This window comes from Pelecanus crispus, chromosome 13 (genome assembly GCF_030463565.1).
Source record: "Pelecanus crispus isolate bPelCri1 chromosome 13, bPelCri1.pri, whole genome shotgun sequence".
Classification (NCBI taxonomy): domain Eukaryota; kingdom Metazoa; phylum Chordata; class Aves; order Pelecaniformes; family Pelecanidae; genus Pelecanus; species Pelecanus crispus.
The window spans coordinates 25,204,814-25,227,093 of record NC_134655.1 but is presented as its reverse complement, the minus strand read 5'-3'; the positions used below and the strand labels follow the sequence as shown (position 1 = coordinate 25,227,093).

At 48.5% G+C, this 22,280-nt stretch overlaps 1 protein-coding gene across 1 annotated transcript; it reads right to left on the bottom strand.

Moving 5' to 3' along the window:
• Positions 1–4,767: 4,767 nt before the first annotated feature.
• On the bottom strand, positions 4,768–22,164 carry LOC104025643 (rho GTPase-activating protein 20). Its single transcript, XM_009493208.2, has 14 exons — positions 22,085–22,164; positions 18,023–18,193; positions 17,265–17,414; positions 15,882–15,923; positions 15,040–15,124; positions 14,038–14,115; positions 13,256–13,322; positions 11,670–11,858; positions 11,032–11,207; positions 10,334–10,495; positions 9,024–9,133; positions 7,922–8,111; positions 7,170–7,287; positions 4,768–6,592 (listed from the first exon to the last, which is right to left on the bottom strand). Exons 1-14 carry the CDS (start codon positions 22,162–22,164, stop codon positions 4,851–4,853), a joined length of 3,360 nt encoding a protein of 1,119 aa, XP_009491483.2. The 3' UTR covers positions 4,768–4,850.
• Between the last annotated feature and the right edge of the window lie 116 nt (positions 22,165–22,280).

The following is a 22,280-nucleotide window of genomic DNA, read 5'->3' as shown; positions in this document are numbered from 1 at the left end:
TGCAAGGCCAAACCTTCTACAGGGCAGCCCTTTGCTTGAATACACCTCAGAAAACTCCTCCAGCGTGTGCCTGTTTCTCCCAAACCTCTTCTCCTCCAACTTGCCCCAGGCTTACTATAATAAAGCAAAGAGAATAAAAGTGGATTAAATGAAAGCAGTGAAGCCACCCCCCTCCTGATGCTGCTCCTATCCCTCTGCAAAGCAGCCACGATCCGGATCGTTGCAGTCCCACTCTTCAGCTCCTCCTGTTTGTGAGTTTGAAGCTGCTGAGAGATGTCAGCTCTGTGCGCACGGGCGGGAGGCCATGTGCTGGTGGGATGGCGAGGGAGGGAAGAGCTGCTGGCTTGAAAGGGTTGAGTGACTGTCATGTCGCTCTTCAGAGTGTGAGTGACCTTTGAAGAAAAAGTTTCTAGGGCAGGCTGTTTGCTTTGATACGCAGGCAGCCAAAATAGCCCATGCTAGTCTTTGGCAAGGCTCTCTGTCCCTCGAAGGTGCTGCGGGATAGCAGAGAGGACTCTGCGCCAAGGAGCTACCTGCAAAGGATGGGGGAGAATATGGCTTGGGAGGCTGGTATTCCTGACTCCGTTGGGATGTCAGAAATGAGATGGAGACAGCTGCAATAAATTACAGCTGCTCCAGGCACTCCCATCACGGTTTCTGTCAGCCTGCGGGATGAGGGAGCGAATCATCCATGCCAAGCAGAACTGAGGCGAGGATGAAGTGCGCGAGTCATTCTCCCCTCAAGGCACATGAGCTGGGCTTGTCTGCCCTTGATCTGTACTGGGAGCAGGTCATGAAGCGCCTCGCTTCCCGGATGGCAACCACAGGACATCTTCCCGAGTGACTGTGTCCGGCAGGGCACCAAGTAGGGCTTTCAGTGAGTGTCCGGCCAGCTTGGACTAAATCTCTCCTCTTGATCTGAAAAAGGGCAGAGAGAGAAAGGAAACCTGTTTGTGTGAGGGCTGTACCTTCAGGGAAAATGTGGCCTTTCTGGGGCAGAAAGCTAGCTGCCTGTGTAGTTGGTATTGCTTGTTATGAGCAAGCTGGGTGCTGTGGAACTTTTTCAAGACAGCTTGGTGACTTCCAAGTACATCTCTGTGTCCCAGGGAGGGGCACATCCCACTTGGGAGTTTTGAGAAATGAGTTTTGGTAGCAGCTGGATATAATATGTGACAGGAAAATGACATCAAGCAGCACCCGAAGGCATCACCGATCACATTCTCAGCAGGTGTAAATCAGCGTCAGAGGCGATACTGTGAGGACGGGGTACTCTCCAACTGAGGAAAGGGGCCCTTACCTGAAGGTTTTGTAATTGTCTTCCTTGGGCTTTCTGGGGGTGCCGGTCCAGAGACTCTACCATGTGACAGAATATGAACGGAACACGTGTTTACAAGGAAGACAAAGCTAAACCAGTTGCACATTCCTCCTTTGCAGGAAGGCAAAGAGCATTCCTCTTTGTCCTTGTCTTGACTTGGCAGCTGCCGCGCAGCTTTCCCCCGCGCTGGTGGGAGCCCCGACAGCCCATCTGCCAGCTGCTGTGGGAGCGTGGGGTGGACCACAGCCGCAGGTGGCACGGTGGCCCACTGCTGGCTGTCTCCTGCCAAGGACTGACAGGAAAGCAGGGGGCTCTCACAAGGATCGAGTCAGAGTTTGTATTTTGGGCAGTTTATACTTGTGGCCTTGAGTTTCCTGGGATTAAAAGCAGTAGTTTGGCATGACTGTTCAGCAGAAGCCAGGAGCTCCAGGACATTTTTGTCTTTATGGCACAGTCCCATGGGGAACGTGGCCAGGATCTGGGGGGTTTAGAGGTGGCGCGTTACATTAAGGCACTTGCCTGTTCCTCAACTACACTTGGAGTGTGCTGCGTGGCACAGCTCGCAAGTTTTCTCGGTCTGCTTTCCCTAGGAAAGCTGTGACTAATTTGCTATGTGTATTTTGATGGCCTGGAAGAAAGTGAACGCTTCTGCTAACTTAGCGGATGTAGGCTTGGGTGCCAAAATGCGGGGAGCATCTTGGTCTCCAGCAAGCTGGACTTTCAGCACTGCATTGTTGCCGGGGCTCGTGGAAAAGGGGCGCTGCCGGTTTCCACGCCCAGGCCCGGAGGTGCAGCGCGTAACGCAGCCGCTGCGCCCGAGGGGAGGCCAAGGCGCCCTGGGTCTCGTGTGGCACCCTGCCTCTGCCGCGCAGCCACGTGCTCCCGAGGGGACCAGTGTTTGTGCTATCTCTTCTGATAAATTTTGGAGGCTTTTCTTTGGTTGTGTTTTAAATGAAGAAAAATTATTAATAGAGAGCTAGGTTAGAGCAACTATCCAGGGGAATGCGCCCATATTAGGCAGCCTAAGATGCGGAGAGGAAAAAATGTGTGTTTTGCCCCGCCTCTCCCAGTGTTTCTATAAACTAATCTCTTTCTAAATTGCTCGTAATTCTTTTAGGTGACGCAAATCGTGAGCTCTTACTCTGCATTTGGTCCGGGTCCCCCTTGTTTGAACTGAGCCCAGCCCAGCCACTGAGCCAGTTTACAATCCATTAGCATGTTTAGAATACAGAAGAATCTCTCTTCCAAGTACGGACAGACTTTTCTCACAATATTTAGTGCTGTTTCACCTTCCTGAAAAGACACAAATAAGAGTAATGCCTGAGCTGATTTGCTGGCAGAGGGCTCCTCGTTGGCATGGCCAGCCTCGCAGATCTGGCGTGGGAAGCGCGCGTTTCGCAGCAGGGTTCGGTCTTGTGCAACCACCGCCACCCAAGCACCGAAGAGAGGGAAGTCAGAGCAGGGGAACAAAAGGCAGTCACTGCACCACAAAGACAAACAAACGTGTGTGTCTTTTATTGAAATAGTTACAACCGTAGCTCTGGAAAAAGGACTGTGAATGCCTCGTCAGTGTTCATGTGTGAGGGAATGATGGCGGGGGGCGGGGGGGGGGTTGTATTACGAATATATACAGCTTTCATCATACAAGGGCCACCAAGGTGATCTGGGACACAGAGTGCCGCATCTGAGAGTTAAACACCCTGCATATAACAAACCAAACTCTATACAAACCAAACTCTATACACCTTGGAAAGCGGGCTCTGGGCTTGCTCCTCTCTCCTCTGCCCCGGTATTTGATGGTGTGAATCTGGAGTGCTGGGCCAGCTTCCTGGCACTGACGGTCACAGGCACCTGGCAGATGAGTGGTGGCATCTGGTACCTCCTCGATCATCCTAGAGGTGGCTTCCCCCTCTGTGCAAGGACTGAGCCACGGCAGGTGTCAAGCACCTCCAGACACAGCTACCTGCAGATACTCGGCAACTTGCAGGGGCACTTACTCCACAAGGACTACCTTCCAATCATTAGGATTCACGTATTTCTCTTGTCCTTCACCCATTCACTGTTAATTGAGTAAAAGGAGCATCTCTCTGAGAGAAACCACCTTAGAAAACTCTAACATAACTTTCAAATGAAACATCCTGAACCTTTTAACCTTTGAGACTTTTCCCATCGTTCTCTTAACACCTCTCAAACGTAGTGCGCTCAGCTCCTTTCTGGAGCTCAGCTGGCAGCATCGCAACCCTCTAAGCAAGTCCCATTATTGCTATGGCGCTTCTGAGCACTGCTTTGAGTGGGATCACAGGGGTGCTCCAAGAGTCCACTGGCTGCATTGCTTCAGTAGTGCAACACAAGCAGCCTGCTTAGCGCATCCCTGCCTGGCACTTCTCCAAACCTCCTTCTGCTGGAGCACACTGGGCCGTGTACTGCACTGAGTAGGAACTCACTGCTGCTCTGAGACGGCATCAGTGCTGTTGAAGCCTGGAGAGTCTCAGCTTATGGACTGTCTGACAACTTTCTGGCCAGACGGGGCTTTGCTTCAGCATCCACTCGACAACATTCTTGACAACTTCCACAACTCCTTGACCGCATGCTAAAGCCAAATCCTGCTTAAGTCCCTCTCAGCATGATTAGGAATTTGATTAGTTGCCCCAAACATGCTGCCTCTGGCAAGGGCCTTCTGAAATGTCACCATCATTTACAGAAATATAATGTCACCTTTTACTAGGACTAAAAGGACCAGCTACTCCCAGAGGACACCAAAGAAGACCAATGTTCATAGCCCTGCCAAAGTGACAGTGCTAAAATCCTTTATAGTAACTGTGGCTCTGTCAAATGCTGCCTTTGGGGGAGGTATGAGAAGAGAGAATCAATGCACAATTAATTGGGGAAAAAAGCAATCTTAGGGTTAAAATGTTACGTATGCCGTCTGTCAGTGAAAGCTGGGCTCTGGGCTCTGGGCTCCATTTGGTGTTTCTGGAACCCAGCCTCAAACAGTAATGAACGCAGACTGTGAGCGAGACCACTGGGGGACAAAAGATGAGCAGAGAGAAGCAGCAGTGATTTCTTGGATGGAGGTGAAGGGTCTTGCTCTGGATGAATGGTGGTGATGAATGGTGGAGGATTTTGTGCAAGTGTAAAGATTTTTAATTCTGATGGAGCATTAGCTGTCCCACTTCTCTGGTCATCCACACACATCAGGAGCTGACTGGATCTCCTTTCCCGCTTTAAAAAGAAATGGAGTCAGACCCTGTACAGGTCAGCTAATTCATGGACAGGGAGAGTCTTGGGGCATTCAGCCCACTAGACACCCAGCCAGTGAAGTCTCTTCTGTAGAAAAAGGGTGTAAAAAAAAAAAAAACAACCACCCCCCCCAGCCAAAATTAATGTTAAACCCTAACATTACATACACATTAGTGTCACTTTACACTTATTGCCCCATGCAGTCTGCAAGATTCTTCACACCCTGATCATATCTTACAGAATTTTTTCTGCTGCACATACACAAAAAATACTCAGTTCTTCCACATCCATCTCCCTAGACAAATGTCTCTTTTGCAAATGCCACTGTGTCACGCTCCTCTGTGGCCACCTCTGCCAGTGGCTGGCTCCTGAGCCACTCCACCCTGCTCCGAAGGAGTTCGTGCTCCACCGCTTCTGCCTCAGCCATGGGACAGGTCTTGGTTTCATCGTGCTTGAAATACTCCCTGACGGTGTTTCGAATGGAGGCGGGGAGGATGATACGGATGGTGTGGCTGAATGTGTTGAAGCCCTTGCTCTGGGTTGGCGCCTGCGCCGTTTCCACTGGCTTGCTCTCCAGCTCCTCGGGAGCGGAGGCACTTTGGGGGCTCTCTTTGTGCTCTGCCTGCGGGGACGGGACCACTGGTTCATGGTGGTAGCGCCTGGAGATGGACTGCAGGACAAGGGGGGTATTCTGCCCATAGAAAACTGTCTGGGGGATATCGACTCTCACAGTGTGCGAGCTCTTGGAAGGGCTTTGCTCACTGCTGCTGCTGGGCGAGTCACTGCTGCTGGTGTTTGCCATTGATCTCTCCTCTTCGTCTTCCACTGGAGACCCCAGAGAGCTTTCTTTATTTGGGGCCACGTAAAAAGTTATCTTGGTGCGCTTCAGGCTTTCCTGGCTTGGAGGGCAAGCGTCAACGCTTTTGATTTCTATGTTCTTCACTGCCTTCTCCCTGTGCTGCTGGTGGCTGATCTGTGGGGATTTCTCGCTGGCTGGGCTGGCAGCTGGGAGCTCAGGGTTTTGTTCAAACTGTTTGGTATAATCCTGGCTCCTGAGCCCTGGGCCAGGGCCCCCTACACAGCTCAGCTGTCTCTCCTCTTCTTCCCAGTCAATGCCAGTCAGTGGGCTTCCCATGGCAGCTCTGCTGACAGATGGCAAACTTTTCTCCTCGCCCAAGCCATCACTGCTCTCTACAGCCTTGGGTCCATAATCATGGAAACTGTCCAGTTCGCGTGGATGTAAAGGCACAGGAGATGTGAATGACATGTGCCACTCTTTCGGGGACCTCTTGGCAATCTTAGGGGACACAGCATGAAGCCTGGCAGACGTGCCAAACATGAATGGCAGGGATGAGACATCTGTGGGACTAATGGCTGATGACTCTGAGCAGTAGGAGAAAGCACTGTCTAAGGAGCTGAGTGAGGAGGCAGACGGGGAGGTGGTCGTAGAAGACAGGCTAGAGAAGCTGGACCTGTTGGACACGCTGGATTTCTGAAGGCTGAGCTTCTTCACCCTAGAGCTGGTCTGAGGCGACTGCCACAAGTTCTGCCTGGCCTTATTAACCCCAGGGCTTAGGCCTTCATCAATCAACTTCTGGCTCTCCACCTGCAGCTGCTTGAGCCTGTGGATGTAGTCTGTATGGCTGTGCATGATGGTGGCATCGCAGCTGGACTGGCGGGCCACCGGCTCATGGCTCTGAGCAGGCAGCTGGGAGCTGAGGCAGACGCTGGGCTCTGATGAGCACCGGTCCCTGGCCGGGCTGAGTGAGCGTATTGAGCCGATGGAGCAGAAGGAGCCCTCCTCTTCCAGCAGGTCGTAGCTGTCTGCACTGGTGTTCTTCTGGGCTTTGCTTTGGTAGCAGGCTGTGATCTCACTGAACAAGTCCCAGTCTTCCTGATCCTCATCGAGTAACAAGCTGCTGGATGGTTCAAAAATGGCATCTGTTTCAGGTACCAGCTGGTGCTTTGGTCCTTCTGGGTCACAAGCAGAAAATTCCAGCTCATCAGAGGAATCATCATGCTGGGCCAAGCCTATGCCTGGGGCAGAGAACACAAATTAATTTGCTGCCTATGTCTCCTAACACCATATAGTACCTTACAACCAAGGCAGGGAAATATTATCAGGTCCATGGAGAAGCAAAGATGATCCATTATTTTCACAGGGACCAGAGCAGGACTGGGAACAATATAAAAAAAATCTGCCTTGATGACCTGAGCTGCCACCACTGGCCTGTATTCATAGGACAGTTAACAGAGACAACTTGATCTCCTTCCATTCAACCATTTGGTTTACCTTTACAGAACTAATCTGGAAGAAAAGACTGCTGGGACATGGCATTGCTAAGGCTACACTAAATTCTTGTGATGGCTGAACAGCAGCCACAGAGAGAGACAACCATCCTCAGGGACAACTTGAAGTGATGCACCTCAGCCCTCTGCTTTGCCAGGGTGCTTCCTGCCTATGCCTGACAGGCAAAGGGAAAACCAAAACCAACTGGTTTTCAGTGCTTTTCCTTGGAAGAGACATGAAGGGAAAGCAAATTCTTTTGGATGAGGAGTTTACCTATTAAAAGATTTTTAAACATTTCTGGAAAATGCCATATCACCAACTTACCCAGAGATTCCTCTGAGTTTTTGGACTTCTTTTTGTCTGGTCTTTGAAATAAGGAAGCAATGTCACCTCCAAAAATCTCTCCTGAGTTTTCAATCAGGAACTGCACTAACAAGGCCACCTGGCAAAGACATGAATTTACAGAGTCAGTTTCATGAAAATATAACCAGCTATACAAAGCAAGTCAAATCAGTCCCAGAATGTTCCTTTTCCTTTGACAAGGATATAATTTCCTACAGAACCTTTTGCTCAAGAAGCTGTTAAGAACGTGGCAATGCATCTGTATGAACTACACCTGGGGCAAGAATATGAGCTACATGAACTGGTACAGTGAGCCGGGTACAGCATGTTCTACAGTTTTCCTTACTATTGATAACACCTCCTAAGCTACAAAGAAGCATTCCTCCCCTCTGATGCAATGTTCATTGCTTACTTTGTCTCTGCAAGATGGCTTTAGACCCAGCTGAAGTGGCAGTGTCTATCTTCAGCTGCTCCATCTTTCTTGTGCTTGCTTGACCATATAGGAAGTTCATCTGGTAAAGCAAACACAGCTTCCCTTTCCACCTTGGATAAACTGAGTGGCTAAATTCCCTACAAGCATGGGCACAGCTGCTCAGGGGAAAGGACAAAGCCTGGACACCACTCAGCCAGCACTGTCACTGATCTTATGCCTTCCTTTAGTCTACAAAATACAGTGCCCATAAAAAGCAGTAAAAGGGGAAGACAAGCATGAGGCCAACCCCACAAGAGATTACCTTCTTTGTAGACCTGCTCTCCTCCTCAGGCCCAGTGGGACTTGGTAGCCACAGCATGTTGGGTGCTATGCAAAGAGCCAGGTTAAAGGCGTTCATCTGATTCACGCCGGAATTCTGCTCAATATGATGGAGGACTCCAAAGAGGTGTCTGAGTAAGATGAGGTTGGCCTCTGGAAGCTGGTTGACTAGACTATTCAGGGAGTGAGAACAAAGGAAAACAGTGCTGTTCACAAAAATCTGCTCTTCAAATATCAGAAGTTGCTTCCCAAAGCTTTTGCTCCCTTCTGCCCTTTTGCAACCAGTTTGAGACATTCGCATTTGATAGTAAAGTAAGACTGTGTCACATGTGAGAGCCACAACTTTACATCCATATTGCCTACCCACTCTGGTCACAGAGCTGGAGGGACCGAGGGAAACATGTGGGTAGAAGTCCATAATGCCTTAACGAAATAACGATCGCCCAAAGGAGATGCACACAGCTCCAGGCCAGCAGCACACGAGCCAATGCCATTGCCTGTGTCCCATGCTATAGGAATGGAGGAAGGAGGCCCAGGCCAAATGGTAAGGTTCAAAAGCTGAGCTGAGCCATTGACAAGAAGAGGTTTGATATACTGCATATCCCACAGGATGCTGACAGATTATTTTTGCTCAGGGCAGCAGTTTCAAGGCAGTACAGTGGTTTTCAAGGTCCCAGTCACCATCTTGGCAGGGCTTTTTCTTCTAACTGCCAATATGATGATCATCTTCATTTTTGTGCACATAAGAAAAAAGTTACCACTGTTAAGGATCTAATTCCACTACCATTTGATGTGCTCCTGGTGGCTGAATTATTGTGCTTTTTTCAGTTTGCTGGTTCTGGTAATTTGAACTGGTCATCAGAAAAGAATTTTCTAATGACATTTTTGGGGGTCAGAAATGTTAACAATGTTCATAAAAGACCATTGAAAGGAAAATGTTCTGACCAGTGACACTGGCAATCAGCAATAGCTCTACTGTGGCCTGGAGCATTGCCAGGCATCTCCCAGGAGACTAAGTCTATGCTTAGGGCCGTATGCTCCCCCTTCTCCCACCAAAAGAAGCTTTTAGAAAGGCTTTTACGAACCTTTTGATAGCTTCAATCTTATGTGCCCGATTTTCCGTGTCCACAGCTTCCATCCACAGTCCGTGCATGTCTGAGGATAGAACACTGTCAGGTATATTTCGGAGAAAATCCTGAATTAAATATATATATGCAGAGCAGTCTGGTCAGTTTTGAATTCCTTGTTTTGGTTTCACGATGCATATAGTCATTGTTTATTCATATTAAGCACAAGATAAAACAAGACATGACACAAATACATTTCTCCTCCCCTCCCCACTTCCACCAAGCTGTCCTCCTCAGGGCTCTTCCATCGCAGCGCTGCAGAACTGTGCTGCAGCTGCTGGCGGCAGCGGGAGAACAGCCAGCCCTCGTGCCCTGCCCCTTCTCCACAACAGGACTGACGGCCATTGCAGCAGGCAAAGGACGCATACCTAAGGCTGTGCATAATTCTGTTTGAAATATTTCTCAGCTATGAGGACTGCCATTTTATTCTCAGGGGACTACTTAACAACTTGTATGTCTTGCGTTGGAAAGTGCCTGAATATCCTCCCAGTCAGCAGCTTCTTGTATTAGGCCAACAAGAGCAAGAGACAGGGATGGCTTTTGGTACTTTAGGTGCCTGAATTCTGACCAGATTTAATTGCCAGTGCAAAAGACAGGCTTTTTCTTACTAAAACTTGGGTCTTATTGCAAGCTTCATCCCTCATCCACCACAACCCCTCTGCTTGCATTTGGCAGCTGTTTTCCCCTCTCGCTTGCTGGCTGAGTAGAGGGTGAAGGCTTGGGATCTAGATAGTACAGGCCAGCTCCTCTGAGCATCGCCTCTCTGTTTGCGGGGGGGGATGCAGAGCAGTTGTACCTAAATGGCACGAGTCCTCCCATGTGTCCCTGCGGTCTCTTCTGTGTGTCCAGAAAGGACAAAGAGCACCTGTGCTGTGGTCACCAAAGGGCTTCATGCCTATGTCAGTGCAGCATCTGAACTGCTGAGTCCAGACTCTGGCATGTTATTTGGCACTGTATAGATACCATGGTTATCTTGAAGGTACACATTACTATATCGCCTACTGGAGGTTGTTTTGTACAGGGAGGTGCAAAATGAAACACTGGCCTGAGGGCCACTGCACATACCTGCATGCGAAAACAAGCTCCACTGGGTCAGACAGATACCTTTCTGCATGTAGATGCACCAAGCCAACAGGTGAGACTGTGCCTTGCTGGAAAATGCTTTGTGTTGCCCCCCAGATCTTCCCTACCCATAAAGACTCATGTTCCTTCCTTAAAGAAGGAAGGTATGATTAGCTCAGACAGCTGAGTTACTTGGCCAAACATACCGTGATGACAGCTGCAGCCACAAAGACTGACTCTCCATCCACCTGGACATCATCTCCAGAGTTTAGCTTCTCTTTCAGCTCCTTGCAAGTCTTGGCATTGGCAGAACGTCTGAAAATGCCCCTAGTAGAGGGACCTTCGTGGTACAGCAGGAGCAGCATATCCTAAGAGAAAGCCCAGTTGTACTTAAGAGCCTAACACTTTACCCTGTTGTTTGTGTATATTATACCCCATATATTGTAACATAATTAGCATAAGACTTGGTCAGTACTGGGAAAAGGACAGACATAGAAGAGATTTATCATGATTTAACTAGGGACAAGAGCCTGTCAGCTAAGTTGCAGGTACAGTTCATGTGGGTATGCTTATCCTGTCGCAAGCATGAGTCCAGTGGACTCTTGTAGTGAAAGAGGTCTAGGCTATGTAGCATGGGACAGTCCATCGACATCGCCCCTTGTCAGCTTGTTGATGACCTGGTTGGAGACACCCATTGAAACAGGATGGACATCTATGCACAAAGTGATATGGATTACACAGGAGAGGGATGCTTTTACCCTTGTTACTGAGCTAGATCTGAATCACAGGCAAATGCTGCTCATCTTCCCCATGTGATCCTCATAAATACCACAAGTGACTTTTAAAATTCTGGGCTAAACACATCAAGTTTACGTCAGGACAAACAGTCCAGGCTGTTCCTTACCATGATTGGCTTGGGAAGGATCCCGTCAGGACAGACAGAGGACAGAGACAGGCCGAAGAGCTTCCGTGGGGTGGTAGGAGACTGCGAAGGAGGGCTGCCCGTGGGGGTGCTGCTGCTGCGGCGCAGGGCCCAGTCAATCAAGGACTTCTTCCTCTTGGTGTGTTTCTGCAGTGACTCTGAAAGAAAACACAGACCTTTGTTACGCACCTGTCTGTCCTTCCTACCGGCCAGTGAGTCATCTACAGCAGAGGCACAGTTCCCAGCAAAGCAAGGACTTTCTACCATTGCGTGTTTAATAACTACCCTCTTAATGGGGATGGTCAGATAATATACAGCAGTGAAACCACTTGTTCATCTCTCAACCATCGGCAAAACTTTGATTCAATCACTGCTCTTCAGGGAACCTTGCTGCCTGTGCAATGTAAGAATGGCTTCCAGTTGAAAGCTCTAATGAAGGACTGAAAGCTAATTCTGAACATTTGCACAGACAAATTTAGCCCCTCTGTAATCTCTTCCTCTTTGCATGCTCTCAGGTATGAGGGCGACTCTGGAATACATGCACGATGCTAGGAAGAGTTTGGCACCATGGAAAGCAGCAAAGTCTCTGCCCAGTCATAATGCACTCCTGCAGCCCCTACCTCTCCTCAGCTGCATTGGAACTTGGAGCCTGGGTTTCAGGACAAACTGACACTGTTTTTCCTTTGGGAGCTGATCAAGGAAGGAAGTCTCTGTCCCATCAGCCAGGAGGGTGTTATTGTTGATTCCTTGTTGCTGGTCAGCAGAGTCCCGGAGGCAGTTCAATGCGATGCTGAAAGGATGCTCGTGCCCTGTTGTGCAAAGAGGTGTGTAAAGAGCAAGCAAAGATGCAGAGCTACGTGAAGACAGCTCCAAATCTGCACAGGAGGAGGCACCCACATCCAGTGGCTCCCACTGCAGCTGGGCCTCTAAGCAATGTTGCTCAAAACCTCCACCTGCGGACTAAAGAGGCCAGGGCACATCTACGCATATATGATCATTGCTTTACAAATGAGTTCATCCAGTTAAACCTGGCCAGCCACTCTTCTCCAGAACATTATGTAACCAAGCAATATTAACTGGGTTTAAGCCCTTATTAATAGGCTCATGGGCCCCACTGCACTAACAAAATAATGTAAGCATTGCTCTGTATAGGAGTTAGCTTACTGTGACAGTCTAGGATGTATTGGATGGATACAAAAAGTAAGCATGTGCCACAACGACTTGGAAAACACCAATAGGCACCCCCAAATAAACATGTGCAGTCTAATGAGCCCCAGAATAATAGTCTTACTACAAGAACATGGTCTTTGGAGCAAGATAGCTTTAATAAATCAACCTCCATAAACTTCCTTGGCGAGACTGGGGATGTATTTATTGGGTTATCACTGAAAACACAACGCAGAGTTAATGCAGAGATTACTCGTTCGGCATAACTAAGCAGTATGCTATAGGGCAAAACAGTCTGAGCAATGGCTGCACCATTGATACATCCGTCAGAGAAGCAAGCAGCAGTTTAAATGCACCTAACAAACAGCTTTGGTTTAGGTGCTGGGTAAATCAGTGTATTTCCTTGCTTCCTCTCTGGCTAGGTCTAAATGGTGGGCTCCTTAGTGCAAGTGCACGCTGTCTGTCAGGACTGTCAGTGCTACCTCACTCCGACTTAGCAGTAAGGCCATGAGGGCTGAGTCTGCCCCAGACCGCACGCACTGCCTGTGAGGAGAGGAAGCCTGCAAAGCTGAGCAGGAGAGGATGACCAGTCTCCAAGCATGTAGCCCTGCTAGCTCATACCAGCAGCCACAGGGATGGGACTGGGCCTTGAGGCATGGCCTACCTTTGCATCACATCTGCTGCATAGAAAGAACTTTTTAGGCCAGCCTAAAAATCTCCTGTTTATTCGGTCCATCTGTTGAAAAGTGTCATGGGCTCCCATCCAGAAATGCACAGATTTGCTTGGAAAAGGGAGGTAAGTGTGAAAAGCTTCAAAGGTGTCACCCTGTGTGGATTAAACATGGATCCTGAGACCATAAAAGCCAAGTGACATCTCACATCAGCTTGGTGTCACATCTCATATCAGCAACGGTCCCCCTACAATTGCTTTTTTAAGTGAAGAGTGCAATGTTTGAGATGTTTCTCTGCCACACACACCAGTATCATTTATCACTTGTTCCTGTGGTGCTAGAATGAGGGAAAATAGGAGAGCTCTTACCAATGAGAGGGTAAGCAGGGTCATCTTTTCCTGTGATCACCCAGAGGTGGTGTTCACTTGTCCTGCCCTGGCAGTTGAGGAACACAGAAGAGAAAAATATTAGGTGAAGGGGGCCAGGGTGAGGGTCCACAAGGCTGCACTCCACTCAGGAAGCAAGAGAGATGACGGCTGAACAGGCCAAGGAGCCGGACGCGCACGGCTATGTCCAGGACAGCTGCGTGGCTGGGAGGGATGGCGCTCTGGATCAGTCTGTCTGATACGGAGTGGAAGGGGAAAGGTTCAGGAGAAGAAAATACAGAGCCAGAAGGATGTAAACCCACACGATGGTTTCCTGGCCTAGCAATATGTTCCACAAACTTCCTTGATACTAAGCTACTGGACCACTGTCAAAGCTACCTGTTAAACACTGTAATGGGAAAGGCTGGACCACTGCAATGGGCAAGGCTCATCTGATAACATCACTGATTTGTTCAGTATTTCATGGCTATATTAGTAATCCTTTGAGAAGCTTGGCTCAATCTTAATGCTGGACTGCAAGCATTGAAGTCCTCTGAAATCCAAAGGACTTTATTATGCAAGGTTTGAATTTAATGTAGGCATGTAAGCATGTCTGTGTTTCTAATAGTTAGTACCCACACAAATAGATTGCTTCATCTTGTAGTCCAGAGAGTATTAATGCCTTACTGGTTAGCTACAGCAAATCTAGACTCCTCCACATCTGCACTGTCCTGTAAACCAGTGTCCTTAGCTAGGATCTGGAAGGCTATGCAACTGCCACTTACAGGAAGTCCAAGCTGTAGAAGGGTCTTCTTCATCACACACTCTGCGGTTTCCACATTGGACACATTGACTGCAGTAGTCTAGAAAGGAAAACAGAGAAAATATAGGAAGCTAATAAGAAGGCATGAAGTTTGGTTGCAGTTTCTTGTAGCTTTAAAATCTGGGGAAAATGTCACTCATCTGTCTATTGATTGTCTTCATTAAATATTCATGGTTAGAAGAGTTGTATTAATTTAAACTACACTGGAATCATTGTTAAGGGTGATGGTTATACATTGCGAAAACTGTTCTCTGCTACTTCTTCTATCACAGGTTTATTATACCACCCAAAGACTTCGTCTAGTAGAAATGACAGGAACTGGGTGGTGTCAGATGCTGGATTTGATCACATCAGTATTTGACTGATAGTAGTGCCACTGCCACTCCAAAGGGTGAACACGGCACAATGCTAATAAACCATGAGTGTTTGCGGTCACCCTCTGAGGTGTGACCTTTAGTGTGACATTTAGTCCCCAGGACTAAATGTGACCCACCAAGCTTGGCATGAAGCCTAGAAGTGTATGCTATTAATATGAAGAGACTGGGACACATTCCAGTAAATTAATTCAGGAGAACACACCGCTGACTCTTTCATCATCAATAACCTCAACGTATTGCACTGAAAACAGGAATGACTGGGCACTCAACCACAAACCAGCACCAATTATGAAGTGAAGCAGAAGGAAAAGGGGAAAGAAACCAGAGGCCAAGAATAATCTTAAGAATTAACTGTTCTTTGGTAAGAGCCTGGCTACCTCCCGATTTCCCAAACCAAAACTCTCTGAGTCAGCTTCCAGTGGGAAGGATGCAGCCGGCCAGATGCACACCCTCTAAAACCTTTTGAGGTAGGACTTGAATTTTAAACAGGGATAGCAGCAGCAGCACCATAGCCCTGCCTGCCTGCCCCTACCCCACAGACCTCCATGTAGTGCTGGTCTGATGAGCAGGTTCTTAGCTTTACTTACAGAAGAACAGTTGTCAGCATCCAGCACAAAGATCTGAAGGGTTAGATTCTTCGGATATTCATTCTGTTTTATCTCATTGATGTGCCTGAAAGTGAAAGAAAAGGGGAGGGAATATAATTTCCCAACCAAACTTGAGAAGGACCCTAAGATTTGGATCCAGCAGGTCCAAGGGTCCTGCTCCTTGGCACTATAATAAATACAGATTAATTACAACAGTAACAATAACATGCAATGTTCATAGAGTGGTCACATGCTCTTACTGGCTTCTTTATCTTTCTTTGAGGCCCCAGACTAGCAAAACCCCACATGGCAGTACTTTAATGCAGATAGATGTGTCTAGCATAACACCTTCCATCATCCTTAGGATCCTTACTGTTCTCCACAAATCAAGAGACTTCTTCCCCTCTCTGTACCTATACAAACACTTCTGCCTGGATGTTAGTGGAAACAACATATAAAAACATAACATGAAAAAGAAACAACTGTAGCCTCTAGATGCCAAGAAATACAAACTTCAGCTGGAATCAAAACAACATCTGAAGAATCAGTAACACTTGTGACATTTCCATAGCGATTAGCAAAGCCAACCTCCAGCTCCAAAGGAAAAAAGGTGCTCCAACCATGTTATCTTCTAGTGGCTTTCACCTTTTCTGCACTGTCAACATCAATTTTGCTTTCACCCAGAGGCTTCTACATTTAGGTTTCAAAGGTGGATTTTTCAAACAGTAGCTAGACACTTAATGTGCTGAAAATCAGAGGGCAATTTGACACCTAGCATGACAAATTTCTCTGAGGACTGCACAGGAACCACCCAGGAGGAGGATGAAAGGAGGGTCACTTACCACAGTAATGCTGACAGCCATCGTTCCTTCACGTCAGCTGAGCTGAAGATAAAAAGGGAGGCAGATCATCAAACAAGTGCTGAGTGGGTAACAGCCTTTGGAAACTCTACCCAGTTTCATTTATATATAGCTGTAAGTCAAAGTTCCTTCCTGCAAAACCCTGGAACAAAAGCACAGTCCTTTCCTGTTTCTGTCCTATTTTAACAAATAACAAAAATAATAATAACAAAAAAATCCAGCAGCAAACTGGACTAAATTTCCTGCCCAGGCCAGTGAGTGTTCAGATAAAGGACAAATATCTTTCTATGATGTTGGAGTTAACTCATCTTGTGGGCCCTTATTATTTTTGCAGTGACCTTTAATTGCTATTTTCTTTCTCCTATTATTTCCTTCCCAATGTCTGCTGTTCCTAGAAGCTTCTGCTGCCAATATGGGTTACCCAGGTCTCAGTGACGTGAAGGAAATGGAACTGCTGTTGAGTTTGGACTGAGACAAATGGCAGCTTGCATGTCAGAGCATGAGTCCTAAGGCCAGGAATGCACCACCCGGGAGAGACCACCCTGACCCCTGGAAATTATAAGACAGCAGGTATGAAGTCATGGTATGGTTCCCATTTCTTTTTCCACCTTTCTGCCCCACAGAAGGAAAAGCATCCGGCCAGATCAGCCCTTCCTAGCTGTGCCAGCAGAAGCCCTGAGGATAGCGTGAACCTTGAAGACTGCTGATGTCTCTGCTTTGCAAAAAAGAGTATGAAGTAGAGATGCCTGAGCCAGCAGTGACCTGAGCTCCCTGTGGCTATACCAGCTCTAGATTCAATTTAGCCAGGGTAGACCGAGCTCCAGGTAATAAAAACTCACCTGCTTTTTGGTGAGCCTTATTAGCTCAGGCACAACATTGGCACAGCCTTTGAGATGGCACTTGGACATGAGCAGGCTACTCTTTAGCCCGCTCCATGCTCCCCTGCATTTCTATTTTTGGGGTTAGCAAGGGCTAAGCAAGCTCTGGGCTGTGCTGCTTGTGCAGACCCATCCTGAAGAACTTTTCCATCTTTATAGGCTGTTGCTGTAGGCTTGGGACACCCTGGCAGCCAACTGCAAGAGGAAGGTTTGCCCAGGAGCTGCCCATGCCACAGGAGGGGTGGATAAAGGATTTAACCCTGGCACAAGGCCATCTGGCATTTTTCATTGACATAACTAACCTGTCCTTTGTAATGAAAAGTTCTCAAACTAGGGCTAATCTGCTACAGAAATGGCTGCTGCAGGTGAAGCAACATGCTTGTAAGTTATATGAGGGCCTATAGCCTCAGTCATTGTTTTGCTTGACACACGGGAGGCTTGGGCAGCTGCCAGGCTGCAGAGGGAGGTCTGGTGTCTGGTGGGGTACCTGAAGGTGACAACATAGTTGGTGGTAGGCCAGCCGATGACAAACGAATTCTCGGGACCCATCTTTTTCTCTGTCACTTCGCTGAGACAGGTGCCGGTCCATACTTCACTCAGATGCACCTGCTTTTTCAGCTTCAGGCTGGAGGAAGATCTGCAATTCAGATTACGGATTTCTTAGGTCAGATCCTAATATCTAGACCTTCAGAGTCTGGTCACGCCACCTTCTAGTCATGCAGATGCAGTGACAGCAACAAGCCCCCCCCCCCAAAACTAAACGTCTGGGTGTGTGGAGGCACTACAAGAAAGTTTTGTAAGTGGATTTTGGGGTTGGTGGCTGCAGTGGGACAGCTGTGGCTTAGGGCAATGTGATTCACTAGAACCACGTGCAGGTAGATGGTGATTTAGGCTAATTACTCTCTATGCTAATAACTGAAGTCAGCTAAGCTCTTAATTTATGTGTGGCAAAAGTAGCCAGACCAGGAGTCAGTTTTCTGTCCTTACTGCCTCTTGCCCTCATGCTATTTCTTCAAGAAGCCACATAAGGGAAAGGGCAAAACCAATTAGACAATCTTTTCCTTCAGGAAAATAGAGGGAAACATTAATACCAAGAAGAATTTCTGGAGGTGAAATGGGGACATGCCACATTGTAGATCCACATTTGTAAAGAAGAGTTGTTTTGATGCCTGCTCCACAAATGGCTCAGAGCCTAGCTTCAACAGCACATACTGGGGATAAGGAGCGAGTGTGAATTCCTCTTACTTGGACTTGGCGATGACCAGCACATCACTGAACAAGATCAAATGTCTTTCCTGGGTCTGCAGGCCCACAGTTAGCTGCACTCGCTCGTCCAGGACGAAAGTGGAGCCTGGGCTGCTGAACACCCCACTTGGCAGCCCATTGTCTGAATGGGAAGAGGAAAGGGTAGTTTCCCTGGAGGAGGAAGAAAAATCGTAAGACTTTGTCAGCAGCTTTTCTCACAAGGGTTTGTTATTGGACACAGGCAACTCTTTTGGAACAGCCCGATAGCCCTGTGCTTCTCCCAGCACTGCCCCTGTTGCTCTCAATTATGAACTGCATTTGCTTGCCTCTGCCCAATTAATTTTACTAGACAAACAGAAAACTGACTAGATGCCCACACCAAATCTGGGGAGGTTAAGCTGTGAAATAGTCATTTCTGAGTCATTTCTCGCTCAGGTAAAACACTTATTTCCTGCACATGCCTGTGAGCTATGACTCGAAAAGAACATGGAAACCCCACGGCAGTCCCTGGCTCACGGCACTTCTCAGACTGGCATGGGGAGGGACTGCCGTTTCTGTCCGTGTTTTCCATCCGTACTGACCTGCTTGTCAATGCAAGGCTGCAGCACAAAAAAAGTGAACTGCATGTACTCATCTAATTCCAGCCATCTGATTCTGGTTTGCCTGGCTGCAATCCAGCATCTTGTTTCTACTGAGATTGATGAAGGTACTCACCATTTAAAAAAAAAAAAAAACACCTGATGGTTTTTGCATGCTGACTGCAGTCAACAAGCCATCGTTGGGATTGGGCCAGATCCTTTCTCTATGCTCTCCCCAGCTGGAAGAGCTCCACCAAGTGCTCATCTCCCTGCCTGCCTCTCAGCACCCTCCCAGAGCACCTTCTCAGTGCTGCTCCTGGCTCCCGTCGGCAGCGCTGGCAGTACAACAAGCCCTGCAGCCACGTCCTGGGTCTACCCTTGCTCTACAGGTGCGATGATTGTGCTGAATGAACCAGCAATAGCTCTTTGCTGAGCCTTGTTCAGGGACTGTCTGTGTTCATGTGCCTGATCCTGACTGAAGTAGCTAACCTCTGAGACATGGTCTTAGATCTATGTAGATAGAAAACCAACAGAAATCCTCCTGTCTCCACACATAGACAAAAATGCGTGTCTTGCCTGCAGGCAAGGACACATGTGGAAGAGATACTTACCTTCCCTCCACCCCTCAGCAATACTACTCTAGTCTGAGGGCAGCCTCCACACAAACAAATGAAAAAACATATGAGCTTTAAGGGTAGTATTTTTGACATTGTTAGTCTGTCTCAATTTTCACTAGCCTCATAACTGGGCCCCTCTGATTTCATGGGAGTGAGGTTAAAGCTAGCCGTTAGCTGCTTTTTTAAAATTATCCCGCAGTCACAGGAACACCCGCACTCCTGCAAGCAGAAATTCCCTCTTCACTACTCTACAACCACCACCAAGTGAAATCTTGGCTTATGCATCTGTTGCTGCTACAAGTGAGAAGCTAAATCACCTTTAAATTTGATATTTAAAGCTTTCCCTGTGCGTCAGTTGAGCAGCGGGAGCCACACCATGACACAAGCTCAGCAGTGGATTTCCTCAAGCTGGAGGAGTTACACAGCTTTGTAAACACAACAGCAGGAAGGCAAAAAAATCTCACCAATACTCTGGTGGCCTAAGCAAAGATGGCATCGTACCAGCATCCTTCATAGCAATCCATCATGAGAAACATTTAAAGCTTCCCTCCCTCACGAGGATATTCTCCAGCCAAATAAAGTCAAGAATTTGTTTCTCCTCTTTACTTTTTTTTAGCGCAATTTAAAGGGGGGGGGGGGGGGAATGACAAAAAAGCCACATAACTCGGTCGGAAGACAACTAAATGAAAATCAGTGCTGCCCTTTATTTTAATTGATCCTATGAGACTGACCCCACACACTTGTTTCAGAAAAGCAGGATGTACTATGCACCAGTTACCTATGGTGAGATATAAAAGGGGTATTCTTCAGGAGGGCTGGTCCAGATCAAAATGTCAATCAGTTCAGCTTTACCACCTCTTTCTTAGAAAGAAAACAAAAATCAAACTAAACAAATCACTCAGGAAATGTTATTTATAAGATTGCTAACAGAGCAAGGCAGAAAGGAGCGTGGCACTCCCTTATCTGTGTCTAGTAGTTACACGGTGCTGCAGGAGGAAGACGGGATGATGTCGAAGACTGCTCAGCTCCCACTAAAGGACCAAGGAGCTCAGCTCATGGCTGGCACTTGACGTTTCAGCAGAAGATTTGCACATCTGGCATGTTTGTACCTGACTCTATCTGCAGACGCTGCTGGTGCTTTATACCTGCAGGAGCAAAGCATCAGCAGAGCACTGGATGGTTCTGGAGTCGCAGGCAAGAGAAGGAGCTTTCCACGTCAAGGTCACCACTTAACCTAGCCACCCAAGCTGGTAGTAAAGGAAAGCTGCAATCATCTGGTGGGGACGTGAGTGTCCGGAGGATGGCCGGATCTGGCGGCTCTCCCACCGAACAGCCTGAGCTGATGCCACCCTACACAGCACTGGCCAGGCATGGACAGGCTTCCCGGTGCTCCCTCCACCCCCAGACGCAGCTCCCAGCCCCTCACATGCCCAGATAAATCTGAAACACGGCCAGATCTCAGGGCCAGCCCTCCCGCCCGGGGCCCAGCAGACGGGGCAGGGGCCAGAGAGGTCTCCGGCGGCGAGTCCCCAGGGGTGGCCAGGCAGGGATGTGCTGGGGTGGAACACCAGGATGCTCCTCAGGGACGATGCTGCCGCAGTCCTGGTATTGCCAGGCAGTGAATGCCACACCAGGCTGTGTCCTGCGTCCTGCTGCACCTTCCTGGTGCACCTCGTCCCTCCTCCGCCTGCTCCCATGACAAGACCTGTGGCCAGCGTAGCACTGCAGCAGCTCTGCCCAGACCTGCTCGGCTGGCGACAGCTTACGGCCTCCTTCCCGTTAATTAAACTAAACCACAGCCCTTCACCGCAGTCAGAGCTGCGGGGATGGGGACAGCCGTGCTCTCGCCCAAACGCTGGGCCTTTGCAGAACGTGGGAGGGCTCCTGCGGGGCGCCTCTGCACCCCAGTCCTCTGACACCTCCCCATCGTGCTCCTCACCCACAGCCACGCTGGTGGGTGACCACATACTGGTCTGCACTGGGCAGCGCCTCTCCCGCGGCTGCTTCTGTCTGCCCTTCCTGGGCACCAGCTCTTTCTTTTCTTAGGGCATCTCTGCTCCTGCTTCTCATTCCACTGCCTGTGGCGGGTGAGAGGGTAGACTAAACAGCAACGAATCCATCAGCCAAACGCTCATTGACTGCTCAGCCAGAACTACGCCAAGAAGCTTGTCTCGCAGTCCAGCAAGAGGGGGGAGGATAGAGCTTTTTCTGCTGTTTACAAGCACAGGCGACATGTATATACATATATATAAAAAAGAAAAACACACATATATATATGTATACATACATACACACATAAATACTTATATTTGAGGAAAATCTCTTATTCCTTCAGGAGGTATGGCCTCCCAGTGCGCATGACGATGAGCGACCTGGTCACTGCATCCCAGGAAAAGAGTCCCCCGGACTTCGTGTCTGTAAGCTGGGGCTCATTGCTCCCGCCTGGCAGGAGCACGCTGGCCTCCCTGCGCTGGCTACGCTATTGGGCGAAAGGGAGGCAGCGTGGGCTTCCAGCTGAAAGTGAATTTTGGGTAAAAACTCCAGGCTGGCAGCTCAGGAAAGCAGGTCCTCTCCTTACCTAGAGACCGAGCGTGACACAGCACAGAGTCACAATATGCCCCATGCAAGCTCTGAACAGGCCCATGCCTTCAGGTCTGCCAAGTCAATTGGCAGAAGGGGGCCAGGGCACGTGAGAGAAAAGCCAGGAGAGCTGTCAGGAAGAGATGGGAGCTCTGCTACTCAATCCAGCTTGTCCTGTCCACAAACAAATTGCCCTCGACACCATTAAATGAATCTGAAAATCAGTTTGATCTCAGTCTGCATAGGCAGAAAGGTGGGAAAAGGAGTCAGAAAGGTATTTCCTCTACCTGGAATGGTACTTTGACTTGCTGAGAGCTTTAGTAATGGCAGAAGGGGTAGATCGTCTTCTTTGGACTATGGGCTTCATCTTCTGCAAGACAAAAAGACATTCCAGTTAGCCTGACCACCTTGGAAGCAGATCTGCTCATTGCACTCTACAAGTTCTCCTTTTATCTAGTTAAAACTCATGAAATCTCAGCACTG